The sequence below is a fragment of the Phragmites australis genome, chromosome 13 (assembly GCF_958298935.1).
Source record: "Phragmites australis chromosome 13, lpPhrAust1.1, whole genome shotgun sequence".
Classification (NCBI taxonomy): Eukaryota; Viridiplantae; Streptophyta; class Magnoliopsida; order Poales; family Poaceae; genus Phragmites; species Phragmites australis.
The window spans coordinates 5,967,104-5,988,124 of record NC_084933.1 but is presented as its reverse complement, the minus strand read 5'-3'; the positions used below and the strand labels follow the sequence as shown (position 1 = coordinate 5,988,124).

At 45.2% G+C, this 21,021-nt stretch overlaps 2 protein-coding genes and 1 pseudogene across 2 annotated transcripts; 2 read left to right on the top strand and 1 right to left on the bottom strand.

Annotated features, from left to right (window-relative positions):
• Window positions 1–6,051: 6,051 nt before the first annotated feature.
• On the top strand, window positions 6,052–9,244 carry LOC133888437 (subtilisin-like protease SBT2.4). Its single transcript, XM_062328678.1, has 6 exons — window positions 6,052–6,830; window positions 6,993–7,088; window positions 7,206–7,275; window positions 7,453–7,735; window positions 7,821–8,143; window positions 8,222–9,244. Exons 1-6 carry the CDS (start codon window positions 6,052–6,054, stop codon window positions 9,167–9,169), a joined length of 2,499 nt encoding a protein of 832 aa, XP_062184662.1. The 3' UTR covers window positions 9,170–9,244.
• Window positions 9,245–14,439: 5,195 nt separating this feature from the next.
• On the bottom strand, window positions 14,440–17,495 carry LOC133888960 (uncharacterized). Its single transcript, XM_062329376.1, has 5 exons — window positions 17,323–17,495; window positions 15,786–15,900; window positions 15,607–15,696; window positions 14,848–14,946; window positions 14,440–14,738 (listed from the first exon to the last, which is right to left on the bottom strand). Exons 1-5 carry the CDS (start codon window positions 17,490–17,492, stop codon window positions 14,637–14,639), a joined length of 576 nt encoding a protein of 191 aa, XP_062185360.1. The 5' UTR covers window positions 17,493–17,495; the 3' UTR covers window positions 14,440–14,636.
• A 758-nt stretch (window positions 17,496–18,253) lies between these two features.
• LOC133888436 (1-aminocyclopropane-1-carboxylate oxidase homolog 1-like) lies at window positions 18,254–20,549 on the top strand (annotated as a pseudogene).
• Window positions 20,550–21,021: the final 472 nt, after the last annotated feature.

The window sequence follows — 21,021 nt, the reverse complement described above, 5'->3', positions numbered from 1 at the left end:
CCTTGGAACCCTCTTTCGCCTAAGGGGCCTAAGGAGGGCGCTCGATGGACAGACTTTCCGAAGATGTTGGCTCGATCGGGGTATCCCAGGTGTGGTCGAAGGGGACACCTGGGGACCAAGCCCAGGTGGGAGCACTTATGGGTTGGACTGCCCAGAACCATTGGAAGGCAGCCTGCTTGGCTGTGGCTTTGGCCGCGTCCTCTCCTGAGGCGGTGAGGTCTTCGCTGTGCAGAGGCTGGAAGGCCTCCGCGCTATCTGGAGTTCCTGTACCAACCTAGGGTTCTGAGTTGGCCAAGATCGGAGGAACGCCGTCCTATACAGTAGCGGGGCTAGAGCATGCATGCGGTGCATATGGCTGAGGCAGCCATGCATACGGTTGCATGCTTGCAACGGTGAGTATGGCGGTTTTAGCTAATCCTTTGGTGGTTTTCCTAGTGGATTCTTACCTCTCTTAGCACTTCTGTGTTTGAGTCCCCACGGACGGCGCGCTATTGGAGCAAGAATTCGTCTTGCTCCAGCAAGTATGGCGAGAGTTTCTTCTAAGTAGGAGACTTAAGTTTGGAGACGAAGTTTGAGAGGAAGGAACATTAAGAATATATTGATGATAGAAAAATGTGTCACTCTGGGAGGAGTATCACAACATTCGCTTGCTAGGAAGTACCATGCGTCATCCCAACTCTATAGTACAATCTTGTCGTGGAGCTTTAGGGTCATAATCCAGTTTACGCGACCTGCGAGGTTCCATCGCCAGTCGTTGCCTTTGAAGCCATGCAACACCTTCGGGGGTGAAGCCCACCGGATGCCATCTGGTGGTGGATGCTAGAGCATGTCACTTCGGAGGAGGATTACATGGCCTCCCGCTTGAATGATCCACAGAGCTTCTTCCCCTTCGGGGCATATTGGTGCCCATAGCTCCTCCGTCAGCTCCGATGTCCAGCCATCCATCCTACCGATTTGCCACCACGATGCTTCCTCAAAGCACTCTCTAGATGTGAGATAGCGGTTGCAATAATGGTTCTTTCTAATTAGGTCCTCATCTTCAGGCATATGAAGAAATCCATTAGGTTCTGATAGCATAAACACCTATTCGGTCAGCAGGTTTATGATTCTAACAAAGTCGTCATTGCAATTGAACCCTATCAAATAGCTTCCCTCGAAGGTCATGACTCGCATTCCGTGCCTTGCGAATGAGGGGACTTGCACGATGAAAGTTCGCTCCTTGGTCAGCGAGTGGAATGACACCTTGCCTAACTCATGGACTTCTTCCGTCCAAAGGACCCAGGGGGTGAATTTCCTGTAAGAAATCAGCAAACAAACATGCACAATTCTAAGTTTATCAAGTAAATTCTCAAAAAAAAGAATGACCAATTAAAGGAAGATAACTCGGTAGGAGTTACCCCTTTAGTCGAGTCATCAGGCGTGGCGGTCTCTCAGGATGGCAATTGCGAGGATGCACTAGATATCCCTTGAAAAAGACCATCCACGTAGACCTGGTGTCAGCAGGCATTTGCTCGATAACAAAAAAAAAACTATCGATTTCTGGAAGATTTGATTTTAGTACCATAGGACTTCTTCACTTGCACTTGAGGGGGTTTGGATCATACAGTGGATCCAACGATGAGGATGATATTTTTGGTTGGTGAGACCCCTCGGCTTCTTGAGTGAATGATTCCTTCCTCTTGTCGCTAGCACCTAAAGGAGTGTCATCAAGATCAAGGACCTCATTTATGAGGATATGCTCTTGATGGAAGACTGTAGCCTATGATAAAAAACAAGAAGTTAGATCCAGCAAAAAACAAATAGCCCTGTTTTCCTACTTAAGGAGTCTCCACCTCTGGTCGAGGATTCGTAAAGATGTAGGGCAGAATGTAACATTCCGGCACTTCGTCAGAGAAGAGTTTGTTTAGATGAATAGTAACTTCTTGTAGGGACAGAGCTGAAATAGAAATGAGGAAAATCATTCGAAAGAGCTCAACTGCAATAACAAATGCAGCAGAGTGCTAATTAAGTCTTACATTCAGTCGCATCCTTGGAGCTATCTTTGACTACATTGTCCTCCGAGGCCAAGTGTTCCTGCGCCTTTAAGGGGCTCAACCTCTGACTAATAAAATCTTTGACTACATGCCACCCAGTTAGGTCGGATTGCTTGAGCATGCCGATTTGATTGGCATGGTAGGAGGTGTGGTTGGTCTCACAGTGTTTCTTCGTCCAAGATAGGATTTGATGAGGAAAAAGGCCTCTATAGATGAAGGGGAACTCGACCGGATTAGGATTGGAGACGTAAAATCAAAGTTTTTTTTTTCAATATCTCGACCAGGAGGAGATCTGGGGAACTATGATGTAGGAATTCTTCTTTCCATTTCTCAGTTGGAAACCTCATCCTCCGACACTTTTATTCTCCTTAAACCTTTTCATCTAGTAAAAGTACCGGAATAAATTCAAACTCAGCTCGATGCCGAGGAAGGCTTCGCAAAGATGAACAAAAATGCTAAGCATGGTGATGGAGTTCGGGTTCAAGTGGTGAACCTCAATTTGGTAACAGTTGAGTACATTCAAGAAGAACTTGGGAAGGAGGGATGTTTAACCCACAACGGAAAAATGATTCAAAAACTATGAATTCATGATTGATTTTGCAGGTTGGGAACTCCTCATCGGATGCAGGCCTCCATTCAACCAAATCACGATGGGGTACTATTCCTTCGGCCTCGAGCTCCTTCAGCCTTGATTCTTGCATCAGGGAGGCTGACCATGTCTCGGTCAGGAGCTCTATCTCGTCAAGCTGCTTAGGCGAGGCATTGGCGAACTTCACGTCAAACTCCTCCTCCCGTGAGGAGGGAGCAGGGGTCTTCAAAGGAGAATCAAAATCCATGATTTCCCAGCGGCGTCAAGTGTATGGGCGAAGAAAGATGGAGGCTTGTGCGAGAAGGCCCGTGATAAGAGAAAGGAATAATTCCTACAGTTCTAGCTAGTACAGGTAAATAGCTCAAAACTTACTATCTTTCGGTAACCATTCTCGTCTCTATGGTGCCTCGATTAGCATAAAAGGTGGAGTGATGATATCGTGCGAATCTCTGCACGCATTAAATGCACCTATTCCTATCGGTTCAAATTTTGAAAGGTTTTTTTTAACTCTACACGGAATCAGGTGTCGACTAATTGAGCTCTTAGTCTTTTCTTGAGCTTTGAGTGCGGTTAACAGCAGGTCACTAGACCCAATTGTGTTTCCACTCGATACTCAGAATGGGATCCGTTCTTACTCGATTCTCTCCACTGCAAGTCTGGACCACTTTACTCTACCAGCCTTAGACTTGGCGGTACTCGAGTGAGAATTTGCATAAACCCTTCCTCTCGAGCAGAGTTAGGGGGCTACTATCGAATATCTAACTATGGGGCACATACGTATAAAGAGTATACCATATACGGATAAGGTATGCCGTGTGTATGCTTAACAACTCCGGATATTATGGAACCAAATCTGTAGTACCAGATACTCATGGAGATCTAGAAGGCGTGTACTAGAAAAGTCTCGCTTGGTTACCTAACTCGAGAGCAACTAGTATCCTAGCCAAATTTATCTGATCTTGCTTGGTGGACAAGATGAAGGATTTTCTATTGACTACAACGAGATAAGAGACAGAACGAGACCCCTATATAAGGCGGGGACCCAGACCCCTGAAGGGAGACTCTTTTTTCGAAGGAACACAACTCATTTGCAACTCGACGCAAACATTAGGACCACAGGAGATATTCGGCGACTTCGTCATTAGTCTAGTTTAGATCTTATATACTTCTTATAATAGATCTAGACACATTGTCTATACTCGAGTGAATACAGATACATTATCAACCACACATGACGTAGGGTATTTGTCGGAGGGTGAACTCCTCTAGCAGGGATCCGGAGGGACTCCCTTTGAGATTCGGCCGGGGGGATGATTCTGAATCTGTTTGCAGGTGAAATAAATGTGCGTAAATGCGATGGCAGGTGGAATGGAAGGATCGGATGCAGAATGCAGTAAATACTCGGGAGGTTTTTTAGACAGGTTCGAGCCGCACTGAGCATAATACCCTACTCATGTGTGTGCTATAACTGCACTGAGAATGTCTCTCAGAGATGTTGCAGCTTACAAGAATATTTGACTATCCTAGAGCTTCGGGCTCCTTGTTCTTCGGAGGTCTTAGCTTTTGTGCTTGAACTTGTCCAGACCTTGATTCGAGTCCCTTTCCGTGTCCACCGGCTCCTCCTTAAATACTCGTCGGCGGTAGCGTGCCCAGAAAGGGAGGGCACGAGTTCCAAGGTGCCATAAATGGAAAGCAACCATCATGGGCTGCTGCGCGAAGTGACGGGGAGGGTTGAAAACGCACCCCCGTCCGGTCTGCTCGTCATGATGTCGCTCTGTAACAGGCGCCGCGGGGAGGGCCCACCGAGCGTGGTGGGAGCAGTTGGAGGCGACAGGCCACGCGCCCTCTTAAATGCGGCATTGGGCCTTTCACCAGCTGACACCTCACCGATGGGCCCCTGTGGGGGCCATTAGCGAAGGACTTCTTAGGCCATCGGGGAACCGAGTGCTTGGGGGTCACTGTTCACAGCCCCGAGTACTCCCGGATATGCCCTCTCTTGGTCCTCGGGGAACCGAGTGCTCGGGGGCCACTGTTCATGACCCCGAGCACTCTCTCCCAGAATCTGACTGATCGGGTCCTCGGGGAACAGAGTGCTCGGGGGCTACTGCTCACGACCCCGAGCACTCTCTCCCGGAACTTACTTCCTTTGGGTCTTCGGGGTACTTGGGTGCTTGGGGGCCGCTGCTCGCGGCTCCGAGCACCCCCTTCCCGGTACTCGGCTCTTTCTGGTCGTCGGGGGACTTGAGTGCTCGGGGGCCACTGTTTACAGCCCCGAGCACTCTCTTCCCGGCACTTGGTCTTCTCGGGCCATCGGGGAACTCGGGCACTCGGGGACCACTGTTCACGGCCCCGAGCACCCTCTCCCAGGACTTAGTCTTCTCGGACCTCGGGGAGATGATCCCCGCGGGAGGGCGCCACGTGGCAACCTACTGATCCGGCCTCGGGACTCGGGGACCCCTGGTTCCTGTGTCACCGACGGTATTACTCCAATCGAGGGTCTGAACCTATATACATTATGTGTATCTCATTTTTTGTTTGATTCCTGAGTCACGAGGATAACCTGTTATTATTACGGATATATAGTCAGGGAAAACCCCTCGGCAAAGTTATTATTTGGTTAGCTTGAGCTTGTAAAAGAAACTTGTTTAGAGATAAACTAGTGCGTACAAGGAGTTGGGCATTAACATATGGTTTGACATTGGGCATTAACATATGGTTTTGCAGTTACTCGGCAAAACTGCAGGAGTCACCACTTTCTCGCGCAGAATTACAGTCTCACAATTGGCACAAACTGAAAGATCACCAGCTAGTCGTGGACTACTGCCTCATGCGATGCGACAAGGTTCCAACGCCAGGACGAATCTCAAAGTCAATTCACTGGTTCGATATGGATAGAACAATAAGCTGCTTACACACTGTATTAGCAAATACATAACTTATTTTTAGATGGGGAAGCTAGACTTGAGATGAATGGAGTATTCTTCTTCTGTGTTCATGGCTCCATACGTTACCAGTTTTGCATGTAAACAGCATTTTTTATAGGAGTGCGTGGAAACGGCTAAGCCCCAGTGTTTCGGTCAACTAGTAGAAAACGGTTTCGCTGCAACATGAATTTCAAAATCATTTCGTCCGTAAGATGGTACAAGCTTGTATAAGGGGTTTCCCTTTCTCCCGGATTTGCTTGACCGACCAAATTACACTTTGAGCAAAATAAGCCCGTTACTGATGCATAAAGATGGAGTAGTAAATTCATGGTCGGTTCCTTGCGAATGCTAATCATGTGACGAGATGCCTTTCTGTTCAACTCGATTCCCCCCTCATCTATTCTCCATGCTTACAAGCTTGCAGCTTCTTGATGCACAGCGTGCATGGATGCAAGCACCTAACTCAGCACATTTTGTTTGATATCATTCACTGCTGGCCATCGCAATGTCGTCTCGTCAGCGCTGCTTCCTGATTCCCATGCTCTTTGTAGCAACGCTAGCATCGGCGGCCGCGGCGGTGGTGGTTAGAGCGAAGCTTGACGATGATCACGAGGAGAAATCATCCATCTACCTCGTGCTGGTGCACGGCGAGACCTTAGCCGCTGCTCTCCAACGAAAAGGAGAAGTTGATCGGAATGCGACGTGGTACCAGGCACAGAAGAGGCGTGTGGCGCAGCTCCACGATCGCGTTCTCCGGCGCGCCATGGACGGCGGCGGCAACGAATCGTTCTACTGCCGCAAGCTCTACAGCTTCCACCACGCCATCAACGGCTTCGCTGTCCACACGACCGCCTTGCTGGCCGAGAGGCTGAGTGCAGCGCCGGAGGTGGCGGCGGTCGAGGAGGACCTGGGGACACGGATCATGACCACGTACACGCCGCGGCTCCTCGGGCTGCCCGAAGGCTTGTGGCGGCGCCGGGACGGCGAAGGGGACGACGGGGACGGGGTGGTGGTCGGGGTCGTCGACACGGGCATCGACCCCGCGCACCCAAGCTTCGCGTACGTACCACAGTGGCGGGCCGACCGGCCGAACGACGATTGCGAGCGTCGGCGTGGAGCGTGGCCGTTCGCCGGGGGCGCTTGCAGCGTTGGGCCTAGGTTCCCGCCTGGCTCGTGCAACGGCAAGATCGTCACAGCGAGGTACTTTGCCGCCGGCGCGGCGGCAGTGCTTCCGCTCGACGCCTCGCGCGACCTGTCGCCGTTCGACGCCGAAGGACATGGCAGGTGTGTTGCATGGTGCTCTGTGCTAGTTGCATCAAGTTTAGGTGCTTTTAGAAATAAGAACAGAGAAATACAGTAAATATATAAGAATAACATAGAAATTAATCACTTAAAATCTTGGTTTTAATGAGTAAAGTAAAGGTTTGTAGATCGCCTCTTCTGCAGCCATGTTGCTTCGATTGCGGCGGGGAACCGAGGAGTACCAGTGGTCGTCGGCGGAGCAATGTACGGCTACGCCAGCGGCATGGCGCCGGGTGCAAGGCAATACACCCCACTCTTGCTTTAGATCACTGCAAGGAATGAGTCGATCAATCATCGGAACTAGTTTGAAATGCTAATCGGTTTCCTAATGTGCATGTTCTGTTCTGTCTATTGTAGGTTAGCTGTGTACAAAGCTGTATACCCTGCAGGTGGAACAATGGCTGATCTCATTTCTGCCATAGATCAAGTAAGAAGACATTTATGCCGTGTTTGCAATGCGGGACTTTTTTAAAAAAATCTGTAGGAAACATTTCTATTGCTAAAATCCTGCAATATTCACCCGTTAGACTCAATTTCAGGACGTGAATCCACGTGGTGGATTGAACAATTTTGACTTGTAAATGTCATCGTGTGATTCTTGTAGGCAACACAGGACAAGGTGGACGTGCTAGTATTGTCCGTCGGTCCAGATGCGCGTCCCACCAGCAAAGTCACGTTCCTCAGCATGCTGGAAGTTGCTCTGCTGTCCGCGAGTAAAGCCGGCGTGTTTGTCGCTCAGGCCGCCGGCAACCAAGGGCCAGCCGAGTTCTCCCTCGTCTCCTACAGCCCGTGGGTCATGACAGTCGCCGCCGGCACCACTGGCTGGAGCTACACAGCGCGGCTGGTCCTCGGCGATGGTCGCCACATTCCGGGACTTGGCTTATCAGGTAGTACTAGCAGACTAGCTACACAGCAATGTTCTTGTTCCCATCAAGCTATGTACATATATCCTACGTCCATCATTTCTCGCAGCGCCAACGCTCCATTACAGGCTCGTCGCGGCCAAGGACGCCGCGGCGCCGGACTCCGCCTCCATGGGACGCGCGGAGGAATGCCAGGACGCAGAGACGCTTCGCTGGCGTGCCGACGTGCTGCGTGGCAGCATTGTCGTCTGCTCGTTCTCGCAAGGGTTCTACAACGGCACATCGACGGTGACTGCCATCCTCGACGTGGCCGAAGCTCTCGGGTTCGCCGGCTTCGTCCTTTTGGCCAACCTGCAGTACGGAGACTTCGTCGCGCAGCCGCTGCCTTTCCGCGTTCCGGGGGTCATGGTCCCCCGAGTCGACAACGCCGAGGTGATCGATCGATGAGTACCACCGAATTACCGGCCGATTCCTCCTTGTGTGCGGTGTTGAATGCGGCCTGTGCGGCAGGTGATATGGTCGTACTACGCGGAGCACACGGTGTACGCGGGCAGCGCAACCGTGTTCGGCGCGACCGCGGCGATCAATGAAGGAAGAGTCGCCACGTTCACGGACGCGGCACCGGTGGTGGCGCGGTACTCGTCCCGAGGACCGGACGTCGCCAACGCGGAGTCGACACCAGCGGACGTGCTCAAGCCGGACATCCTCGCCCCCGGCAACCAGATATGGGCGGCCTGGAGCGCTCTAAGCACAAACGAGCCGATACTCGCCGGCAACCATTTCGCAATGATCTCAGGCACCAGCATGGCCGCACCACACGTCGGCGGCGTCGCGGCGCTCATCAAGCAGAGGCATCCGTCATTGAGGCCGTCGGCCATCGCCTCCGCGCTGTCGACCACCGCGCGGAGGCATGACGACCGCGAGGGGCAGATCATGGCGGAGGGCTTCGAGCTCGGCTCGTTGCACCCCGCGACGCCGTTCGACTGCGGCTCCGGGTCCGTCAACCCCGCCGCCGCACTCGACCCCGGGTTGGTCATCGCACCGGAGCCCGACGACTACATCAGCTTCCTGTGTTCGTTGCCTCAGCTCAGCCCTGAAGACGTCCGTGCCGCCACCGGAGCAGCTTGCCAGGCGCCGCTAGCTTTTCCGGCGGATCTCAACCTACCGTCCGTCACCGTCTCCGCCCTGCGGGGCTACCTGTTCGTCCGGCGCAGGGTGACGAACGTGGGGAGCAACACCGAGACGTACCTCTGCTCTGCGCTGCCGCCGGCAGGCGTGGATGTCACCGTTCGACCAGGGTGGTTCGAGGTGGCGCCCGGTGGAACGCAGGAGGTGGTGATCGAGCTCAGAGTGACCAATGCGTCAGGGGCGTTCAGCTTCGGTGAGATTGTTCTTACCGGGAGCTTGGATCACCTGGTGAGGCTGCCACTCGCCGTGCGGTCTCTTGGGACGACATGACAGAAATGTAGCCGTTCAGGTGGGCTGTCGAGGTAAATCAGGCTCTAAGAATCGTGGACCGATGAAAAATGTAAATCTATCTCCAAAAATTATTGAAGGCTGTGCTCTGTTACATTGTCATCAATGGAACTGATTGCAAGTTTTTTTCCCGTTGACGTGCATGGCCCATTTTCCATTAAGATAAACAGAATTATAGTTTGGGAAATGGTATACGTACGAATTTTTTTTCTTACGAATGCTTCGCAAACGCCCACACTCACGTGGCATGCACCTTTCTGTGCGATTTGTTCCAAGCGGTGAATTGATATGAGAGGTTAGGATTGTTTATTCCCTACCTCCCGTGTTTTCCTAAGCGGTTAAACTCACATGATCTTGCACGCCTGTAAAGAAAGCTCAAGTAAAAAAAACGTTCGTACATATACCCTCGCTCAGTCGCTATTATAGTATACATGGACACCAGCAACCATATGGCTCTGGCAAAGTGGCAACTACTTCACTAGACCAGGGTTTACAAAACCGTTCGGAGCTTAAAAACCGTTCACCGGCGGTAACCGAAAAATCACAATAACCGCGATAACCACTCGAAATTCGGTAAGAATTCGCTCAAAATTTGCTCGATCAAATTTGAAATTCGGCGAGAATTCGGACTGAATCGACCGAACGATAACCACTCGGTTTTGTCGATAACCACTCGGTTTTATCGGTAACCGCTCGGTTTCTTGATTTATCCAGTGGTTTTCTCGAATTTTCTTCATTATCGGTAACTGCTTGTTTTTGTCGTTAACCGCTTGGTTTTCTTGATTTATCGAACGATTTTCTCAATTTTCAGTGAAATTCAACAAAAAAAACCCAAAAAATGGCTCAATCTTGTAAAATCAATAACTAATTCATCTAAGCATCAAATCAAGTGAAACAAATTTTTTTTTCCTTGTAACATGATCTACATGATAAAATTATTTATACTCATAAAAAGTTGAAAATTTTCTGTGAGAAAATGTATTTGTGAAACCAAGTTAAATGCATTGTTTACTCTTTGCTAATCCAAAAATCATGGAACTAATTTTTTTAGTCTTCTTACATGATCCCATGTCTTTTAAAAATACATGAACTCATGAATTAGTTATTGTAACATACAAGATTGTGTAAATATATTGTGACTAGATTAATTTATAACTGACCCATCATACCTCCAAAATTAGTGAATCCACTTTTATTAGTTTATTTATACTATAATTTATGTAGGAAAAATAATTGTAGACATGAAAAAGTTAATTACAGTACTGTTTCTTAACATATTCACTTTATGCTTGTGAATTTTGTAAAAATCATGGAGGAATTAATAAAACTCTAAATTAAGTGAAATCAATTTTAAAGATCCTCTTAAGATACGTCCTACACAAGAAAAAAAATATATGTTTCCATGCTAAGCTTTTCCTTAACATGAGTTAATGACCGAGCCACACGCTTCAACTTTTTCCATTTTCTTTCAAACCTCCTCCCTATAGAATATGATGCAAACAACATTTTTTTGAAAAACAAATCACAAAAGGTCTTAGAATTGTCTCTAGTTTTTTTAAAATTTGTTTGATTTTTTTGAATTTTTTTATTGTTTCGAATTTTTTGAATTCAAATTTGTTTACCGTTTGGTTTCTGAAACCGGGCCGGAGCGGTAAGCTCGGTAACTACGAATTTCGACCGGTTACCGTCGATAAATTGAACCCTGCACTAGACACGATTATACAATAAACGAAAGGACAACCCAACAACTTAGATGACTTTGCGACATCAGGAGAACTGTAGGAAGTCTGACAAGGGCCTGTTGCCATTTGGCAACCGACACCCAGTTTGCTAGGTATGATTTTCAAGAAAATTTTATAATTTCCAACACTTGACCTATTTTCACCCTAGATGTGCCTAACAAAACATATCCTAATTTTCTGGCATGCCCCCTCCGTTTCACAATATTTATCCTTCACATGTTTAAAAAACAATATTTGTTATTTTCTAAGTCCACAGTTTGTCCATTGAGGAAAATAAGAGTAGTCTACATTTGTGATTCTTTCTTTGGAGAAAAACATCTCTTGATCATCCGGCACGACCAAAGTTGACCACTCTAAGCATGCAAATGCAAATGCAAAGTTCTCCATTTTAGTGAGTATACATTAGGCCATATAAATTTCCTTCACTTTTATGTATCAACTCCTTGATTGGAGGTGAAAAATGGCTCCACCAAGAATAGGTTTGGTACTGCTCTCGTATCTCCTGTCCGGCCCCAACAACATTATATACCGAAAGATTCCATGAATCTTTTTTAATGTCTCATCCGCAGCGGTAAAACGAGGCAATAGGAATTAGCCGCATCGCCTTTTTATGTAGCTTATTGCATATGTTTACTAACTAAATTTGAAAGGTAAATCAGTACGTGTTTAGGTGTCAGAGTCTCTATGAGTGATACATGGTGTAGGATAGTGGAGTGTATGTACCTAGGATTTGCTGGACATTTGTGTTATGTTGCGCTTGACCCCAGCCATGTCAGATGGTCTCAAATTGGTCAGTACCTTGCAAGCTGGTCCCACCTGTAGGTGAAGCTCAAACACTTTGTGTTGGCAGCTTAGGTGGCAGGCGCCTCCACGTGAGCAGCAGAACAGGGTTAAATCAGACCTTGCGACGGAGACGTGCGCGGATTCAAGAGATGGGTGCCCGTCATGTCCAGGAGGAAGTGGCAGGCGCGGCTGCTGGAAGTTCTTGAAAGGAGGTCAGCTACAAGTCGAAACCTAACCGGATGCTTCCACACGCAAAAGGGTGATTCTCTCTTGAAAAGTGCTTTCAAAGCATTAAAAATTTATCAAGCTTAATGAACATACTACGATAAGCATTTGAAGACCATGTCATGGAGGAGCCACACATCGCTCAAGGGCGACTAGTTTTTTGTGTTTTCGCCTTGTTTACAAACTGAATTAGGTTCTTTGACCTTCTGTCTATCTTTCTGGGCAATGGGGCCCATGGTTATGCTGAGGCAGCATAGACTAGGCATGTTTGGTTGGATGTCTCGTATTGCCACGAGTAAGCTTAGGCATATGCCAAACTTGTGGCTTTGGTTGGTTGTCATGCCTAATTTAAATTGTGGCCAACTGAATGAGGCAATCGTTTGGATTGCTACCACAACATCTGCCACAAGTTTGGTAATTGTTTGGTTTGTAGCCAAACTTGAATACAATCACACCGATCTATGAAGTGGTGAGATTACCGCTCCCTCCTACGTGTCACCAGGTCCTTATTTTTTTTTCCTCCAAACAGCATACTCATTTGTCATTATACAAAGTATATATCACTTCCATCTTAACAAAAAGTTATCACTTTAAGAAATATACTAAGGAGTAACAGCTGGGCTGGCCCAACCCCACGAAACAACCAGCCCAGCATGCCTTTGAGTTCCTGGAGCCCACCGTGCAAATAAAAAAGATGAAACGAAGCCTTCTCCGAGTTTTTTTTTATTTTTACATTTTCTAACTTAAAAAATTAAATAAATAGATCTCGAATAAAAAAATTTATAGAAATAGACGTCTACCAGAACTGCAACCCTTTCAGAGAACGATAAGAATACCACAGTGGCAAGCACATGTCTTCGCCCTTGCAGCAACTGAGCTGATAGGTACTGTTCCCGCGGTGAACAGTACTCAGCGCCGAAGTTTTTCTTCTCACCTCCTCTGTTTAAAATAGTGGTTTTTTATTGTCCAAAAATTTTAAAAAAATTTGTACATATTTCATAATCTATGTGCAACCGATTTTAATTAGATTCACTTAAAAGTCATGTGTATAGTTTAAACTAAAATTCTCTAAAAAAGTAGTTTTATAACTTCTAGAAATTGTTAGGGACATCAAATTAATTCTCAAAAATCTAGAAAAATTCACTAATATTCTTTTTATATGATGGAATAATTTCTAAAATTATTTTCAGTCTTAGGTTATATGGTGAAAAAGTGAGTTCCTTTGTAATGCTCCATTTATATATATTTTTATAATTTCATGTGATAGTCTTCTTTTAACTCTATTTGAATTCAAACATATAAAAACCTAGGGCTGAAAATAATTTTATAAATTATTCCATCATATAAGAAGAATATTAATAAATTTTTCTAGATTTTTGGGAATTTATTTGATGCCCTAACAATTTCTAGAAGTTATAAAAGTACTCGTTTTTAGAGAATTTTAGTTTAAATTATACACATTATTTTTAAGTAAATCCAATTAAAATGAGTTGCACATGAATTATGAAACATGTACAAAATAATTTAAGATTTTTGGAGCAATAGAATTGAGCGTTGAGTTCTGTTCACCTCGGGAACAGTAACCTACCTGCTCTCATTTGCTGCAAGGGCTAACCGTGTTTTGAGAGGGCTAACTGACTTTTGAGAGGGTGGTAAAGCCTGTACTTGCTACTGTGGTATCTTTACAGCTCTCTGAAAAGGTTGCAGCTCTTTGAAAGAGCGGTAGGCGTCTATTTCTGTAAAAAAATTTATCCGGGAGCTATTTATTTAATTTTTTAAGTTAAAAAATGTAAAAAAAAAAACTCGCCTTCTTCTTCCCTTTGTCTTCATGGGGACGTCCGTCGTTCTCTCCCTTGGTCCATGTCTGCACCAAATCCACAGCCGGTGATGCCGGCTCTCGCCATGAGACACCACAATTAGTTAGGATGGAGGAGCAAATACTTATGGGGGATTGAAAGAAATTTTCAGTTAGGATCGAGGAGTTGCTGCAGAGAAGGGAGAGATGGAGAAAAGCAAGTGGAAGGGCAAAAGAAGATGGCAGTAGAGAATTAAGAACTGAGTGAACGGGAGGGTGGTGTTCGCGCGATCTCTTCGTCCATGGCGCGTCTTTTTCTACTTTTGGCGCCAGTTCACTAGCAGGTGACCACAGCCGACGCCTGTGCCGAACCGCCGCGCGCGCCGAATTCGTGGCAGCCGAATCGTCCGCCAGACTTTTGGCAAAAAATGCTGTGGCGACCCCGAGTACAATGAATTTGTTTTTGTTACACTTCATTTATTCTGTTGTTCAACCCCGAGTAGTTTGCACCACATGTTTACGAAGAATAACAAAAACAAATTCAGCAAACCATTTTTGTTAGATCCAGCAAACCATTGTCGCTATCGATTATATGGTGACTGCTGGGTAGTAGAGCACACACCGCGAGCACACATGGGGCCACACACACACAGACGAATCATTCAATCTTTCATCAACACAAGCAGTTCCTGAAGCAAAATGGATAATGACCTAAAAACCACAACGCAGGTATATTGAAAATAGAATTGTGCAAGATAACTTAAATTTCCTACATACTAAGTTCTGTAAGTCCCCAATTCACAATTCTAAGGGCACGTCAAGAGCAAAGTGGGACATCTAGTGTTGTATAGTATGCAAACAAAAGGAGCTTGACATATTTTTTTCCCTCCTACAATTGCTGACTTCAGTTTGTCTTGGTCTTTGTTGTCCTTCCCTTGGAGCGCCTTCTTGGAATAGAGTTCTTCATTCCCAAGAAGAAAAGCAGTGCACCGAAAAGTGCCAAGTTCTGAAAAAGGAGAATAAATACAGGGCTTGTAACACTCAATAACAACAATTGATATGGTTCGAGATGAAAGCTTTCATAAGTGAGATAGCACAGTAGCAGGCTAACAAACCTGTAAGAACTTGAAGAAAAGCTGGGCGAATTGTGTTGTCTCCATTTCATAGTTGTAGAAGTCGTACATGATAGGGGTTATAAACACCAAGTAAATAAGCTGCACAGATGAGCAACTTCAAAATTTTGTGTTGCTATAATAGAATGAATAAATTTACAAGATCATTTTACCATCAGAATGAAAAAAAGAATCTGATCATTTCTCTCGTAAAAAAAGATACTAGAAAAAAATCTATCATGGTTTCCTTGCAATACAGAAATCTGAAGTTGAGATATTTAACATGGTTTTTTGTTCTAAGGGAACGTTAAGAAATAACTCAAGAATTATATAATACAGGTTGTACTAGCATGCATCACTTGTCAAACCCCCTCTAAAACCCTTTGCATGTGGACCTGTCAAGTGGATAAACTATAGCGACAATATGTCACGAATCTTTGAAGTCTATCATGAAGATTCTGTTTGAGTCTTCCATTCCCAGATGCTAAGACCATGCTAGACCAGGATCTTGCAAAAGCTAATGTATAACACTATAACCCTAAAATCTAAAACATCAATGAAGTTGAAATCACCAAATGACATAGACACTTTTGAAATGACATAGAATAAATGGCACAAACAAATCTTTGCATTTAGATGGTACTTAATTACTCATGACGGTATGCCTCTGCAAGCCTCCTTTTTCTTTGATTACCTATATAGCCCCCCTAACATAAGACAAGAGGCATGGAGCCTGCAGAAGAACAGTAATTAGTTGCTCACCAGTAGGAATGCTCCAAATGAACTGCTGAAGATAAACAGAAGACCACCAAAGCCTTTAAGAAACATGGTAGCGGCAATGACAGTTTTCATCTGCAAATAAACAAAGTAAAAATAAAAGACAGGTCGAAATGATTATAAAAAGGTGGAGTAGGACAGTTAAATCAAAACAAAATTCTTACATCAATATGCGGCACCACCAATCCAGTATGCTTGGACACTTGCTTGACAAAGAGATTGAATTTTGGCTTCAAGGTCTTTGCTGCTGGTCCACCATCAGCTCCAAATTCAATGAACCTGCATATATGACGGAAAATTTATTTCAAGGTTCTCAACAGAAGAAATTAAGCATAAGAAGAACAAGAAGAATTTTGCAACAACCAAAAGAGAGATTGTTCTAAAAGTATCTATGGCGTTCAAGAGCACGGGTGAAGAACCAAGGGTTGTGATCGTCAATATCAATATTGGAAGTGCACCTTGATGATCCAAAATATTCTGGGGACGTTGGAGAAAGGTCTAACCACCCTAACTTTATTAACGCTAGTGATATTTTGGAGGGCAAATATATTGGAAAATGAGCAGCCTACTAGTAATTAATGAACTGTTCTCAAACTTTACAAATGCTGTTCCAGTTTGTAGTTAACGTGCTTGTGAATTCAGTAATGCAAATACCTGAATTGACAGAAACAACCAACACTAGTAGACTACTACTTTCACTGGGATAGTAGATACATGATTAGTTTATGAGTGCATCTTCATCGAACGAAAACTGATGTGTCACATAATACAAACTCCAGGATAAAAAGATGAAATCAACATGAAAAGTCTAAGCCAGATTTGTTCAGTTGATGTTGATGCTTAATGGCTCAATCAAGAAGAGCAGAACTGTGTAAAATTCAATGTATGACCACAACCAAACTTAATTCATTTGCCAATACAATTTGAGCTCCAGAATTATCTCCAAACGATTGCTTCTCCACTGAACCAAATTTCAGTTACGCAGACTGCTTCTACAGTGATGGAAACTCATATCATTTTTGTACCTCTAAGGCGCAGGGGCGCACCGCACTATAAGAGTGGTAAGAAATGGAAATGGGCCGAGGGCACAATGCACCACTAGTAGCGCAAATGCTCACAATACTAGTCGAATGACATGGAAAGCGATAATTGAGTGAAAGCTCAGGCTCAGTTGGCCAATAGCACGCTGCTAGCGCCTAGCCAATTGCCAAGCATACCAGCTCATCAAATGCAGTCAGCATAACACTGACGCGTACACTAGAGGAATTTGGTGGGAATCAGAGGGGATCAGGGGAACTGCGAACAGCTCCAGCGAACTATCAGAGCGCCGGTGAAGCCTACACGCATCCATGTGCACTTGAAATTCACGCAGCATCTGATTTGATCCGATCCAAGTCATCTCCACTTCCCTTACCTTCTCTATCCACACGATTCACCGCTAGTTCAAAATCCAATTACTGTACCCTCGGATCTACCGCGGCAAGATCCAAGAACGCCCCGCCCGGATCTCACCACCTCACCTTACGGCAGCAGGAAACTTTCGATCCTACCAGCCCGAATCCGAACCCGCAGGACCAGATCGGGAAGGAAGGAAGAAGCAGGGAGACTGGTGGCACAAGAAACGGGGCTCAATTGGTTCGAGCGAGAAGAGCCGAGACGGGATCTGAGGGGGTGAGGGTGGGGAGGAAGTGGGTGATGTACTCTTGGTAGGCGGAGAGGAGGAAGAGGGAGGCGAAGAGCACCCGCCCGACGAACGAGATGAACCCCATCGCTGCGCTTCGCCTTGTCCGCCTCTCTCTCTCTCTCTCTCTCGCTCGACGATGGCGACGAGGACTGGCAGACACGCGAGGAGGCGAAGGAGGATGGGTCATGTGTCTTTGTTTTGTCCGGCAGCCGGATGCCTGGCTGGTCTGGCCGGGTCAGTCTCATGTGCTCAGACCCAGAAGCCGGTTGGGTCCGGGGGGAGCGAGGGCAAAATTCAGAATACGCCATCCGATCCGGACCATCCCAATCATATTCATTTTATTTTGTTTGCTTCTCGATTTTTTTTCCTGTTTTTATTTCTTTTATTTTCTCTCATCTCCAATAACTTCCCTTCGAGAAGAATCATGAAGGGAAAGTAGAGAGAATCCCGTCATAAAAGGAATGATAATGAGAATCTCATCGTGAAAGAAACCGTGAAAAAAAACTATTGGAGCTCTAAAGAGAACGAGAATCCCTTCACGATAAAAATCTCACCCGCAAAAGAAAACTCTTGTGCGTGACCTAAGCGAGGCAATCCACACCACGCTTACAAAATACTACCTATAACCCGCAACTCAGTTTCAGCACAAAATTTTCCCCCCTCCTTATCTAGTTTGATCTGATCATTATAAAGTGAAAATTCGTCTACTGTGACTATAGGGGCAAAACGGTCATAGCGTATGCTAATTTAGGCTCAAAAATAAAAGAAATAGTTAGGGAAAGGGGAAAATGGTGTGCTGAGACCGAGTTGCAACTTATAGATGGTATTATGTGAACTCGCATTTCTCAATGACGTTACGTAGGTTGCCCCGTTCAAAGATGGTGAAGTTTGAATTTTCCAAGATGCAAGAGGCAGCGGCGTGCGATGCCTATACCTAAAGACGTCTAAATGGGCTGTGCTTATTGGGCCGGCCCGAAGCACGGCACTGTAGGCACGGCCCAGGCACGGCACGGCCCGATTACCGGCGGGTCAGGCCGGCAGGTCCGATTACTGACGGGTCAGGCCGGCACGGCACGACGTCACGGGAAAATCTTAACATGCAAACACATATTTTTCTCGTGTAGCGCGTATCTTAAGAGGATCTTTATTTTTTTTACTTTATTTAGAGTTTTATTAACTTCTTCATATTATTTATAAAGTTCACAAGTATAAAATGAATATGTTAAGAAATATCACTGTAATTAACTTTATCATATCTACCATTATTTTTTCGACATAAAGCATGGTATAAGTAAACTAACAAAAGTGGTTTCACTAATTTTGGAGGTGTGATAGGTTAATTATGAATTAATCGATTTGCAACATATTTATATAATTCTGTATATTACAATAACTGTTTTATAAGTTCATGTATTTTTAAAAGACATAGGATCATGTAAGAATACTAACAAAATTGGTTCCATGACTTTTATTAGCAAAGAGTTAACTATGCATTTAACTAGATTTAGCAAATTCATTTTCTCACATAAAATATTTAACTTTTCTATGGGTATAAATACTTTTATCATGCAGATAATGTTATATGAAAACCAATAAAATTTGTTTAATTTGATTTGATGCTCAGATGAATTAGTTATTAATTTTATAAGGTTGAGTCAATTTTTGGTTTTTTAACTTTATTGAAATTCGATAAATGGGGAAAACCAAACTTTTACCGAGAAATACGGTCAATACGGAAAAACTTATCGATAAATCAGTGAATTCGCTAGATTATTGGTACAATTCTACCGGTTACCAAATATCGATTCAATCAATTTTTCTCCGATTTTTAAATTTAATCAAATAATTTTTAAATAATTTTTAATCACAAATTTTCAATTACCGCTGTACCTCAGCTCTACTCGCGGGATCCGGCGAGGCCGGTTAAGAACAATAGTAACTTCGACTTGTACCAGTCGTCGGTGGCCAACTGGCGCGAAACGCTTTACCACCGCATCGGGCCCACCCGCCGGGAACTGTCGGTGAGCCTTTCTTGCTTCCTTGCTCTGTAGTGGCTCGATGTTGCAGTTTCTTTCACTTTCACACAAGAAATCAGTAAAGTAGCAAACAATTTTTATACCACCTACAAATTGTTTTGTTCAATTTATAAATTGTAACTGATACTGGCAGTGCCACACCTCCTTTTTCTTTTTTTGGAAAGAGAAACAAGGTAATTTGCAGTTCTTTTTTGGTATGATTTTTCACTGAGGTCAGTGAGGTCCTATTTTTTTGTTCTATTGTTCGAGGCTGGACTAGGCTGACCACTTTGAGCGCATCTATCAATACCAGTATTAACTTAAGTCATGAAAAATCTACAGATTATTTTCTTCACAAATTTAGTGGCAAGAGCTAAGATTGTGTGATGAACATTTCATTTTATGGGACAACAAAACGTATCGAAATTCTCAATTCACAGTTCATCCTTTTGAGCATTGTAAGTACAGTGAGTCTATGTCATGACAAAACTATCCTCATGACAACTTTCTGTCCAAATGTTGACCAAAATACTAGACAATGTGCCATACTAACGACGTGCTCTGAACGCCACTTGCTCATGCTAAATTTTCAGGGACTTGTTCTTTGACTACGCCAAACACACCAAGCGTCTGCTGGACACATTGTTCGGGTTGCTATCAGAGGCTCTCGGGCTCAACCCGAGCTACCTGACTGACATGGAGTGCAACCGAGGGCAGATGATACTGTTCCACTACTACCCTCCATGCCCTGAGCCTGAGCTCGCCATCGGGACGATCCGGCATTCTAACTCCGGCTTCCTCACCGTCCTTCTCCAGGACGGGATCGGCGGCCTGCAGATCCTCCACGACGACCGCTGGGTCGACGTCGCCTGGAGCGTTCATGGTGGAGACGTCGGCGATCTCATGCAGCAGGTATATCTGCTCTTGTTAGGATTCGTACTGTAATACGTAGAGAGATCTGAGAGCTCATCTTCTGCATCAGATGATCTCGAACGACAAGTTCAGAAGCGCCGAGCACAGAGTGGTGGCGAAGAAGGCTGGACCGAGGGTCTTGATCGCGTGCTTTCCCAGCAATCCAGCTTCGACGAGGATGTATGGTCCGATCAAGGAGCTGGTGTCTAAGGAGAGCCACCCTTTGTACAGGGAAACACTCGCCAGAGATTACGTTGCTCATTACTACTCCGTCGGGTTAGGCCGCAAAAACAGCGATTTGTGATTTCCGGCTGTGAATTCTGGAAGAAATTAAGTCCGAGTTCTGTTTCTAATGGAATTATCATTCGCTAAAAAATAAGAAGGCATTGGAGTTGTGTTATACTCTCACACGCCAAATTTGGAAACAAAGGAAACAAAAGGGTGTTGTCATTACTGCTTGGAAAGAAAAGCCTCATTTGGATTTGGTGAATGCATTCCCATCATTCGCATGAGAAAAATCAGCGCTAATAGCAAGCAGGGGGATTGGATTCAAGCTTTCAGTTGCAGTGGTCAATTTCCTTGGAATAAAAAAAAACCCCCAGGAAGCGTTGTTGTCACGGGTATAATCCAGGATTTTTTAATAATATTATTATTGGGGAAAAATAAATCAGCCTGGGGATAACGGTCGAAGATCACCATCTAGGTCCCTTCAGAGCTTTGATCTCCGAACCCTTTGTTAAAAACTTTATCTTCGATATCATCAGATCCTTTCGCGGTATCCCTTCGCAC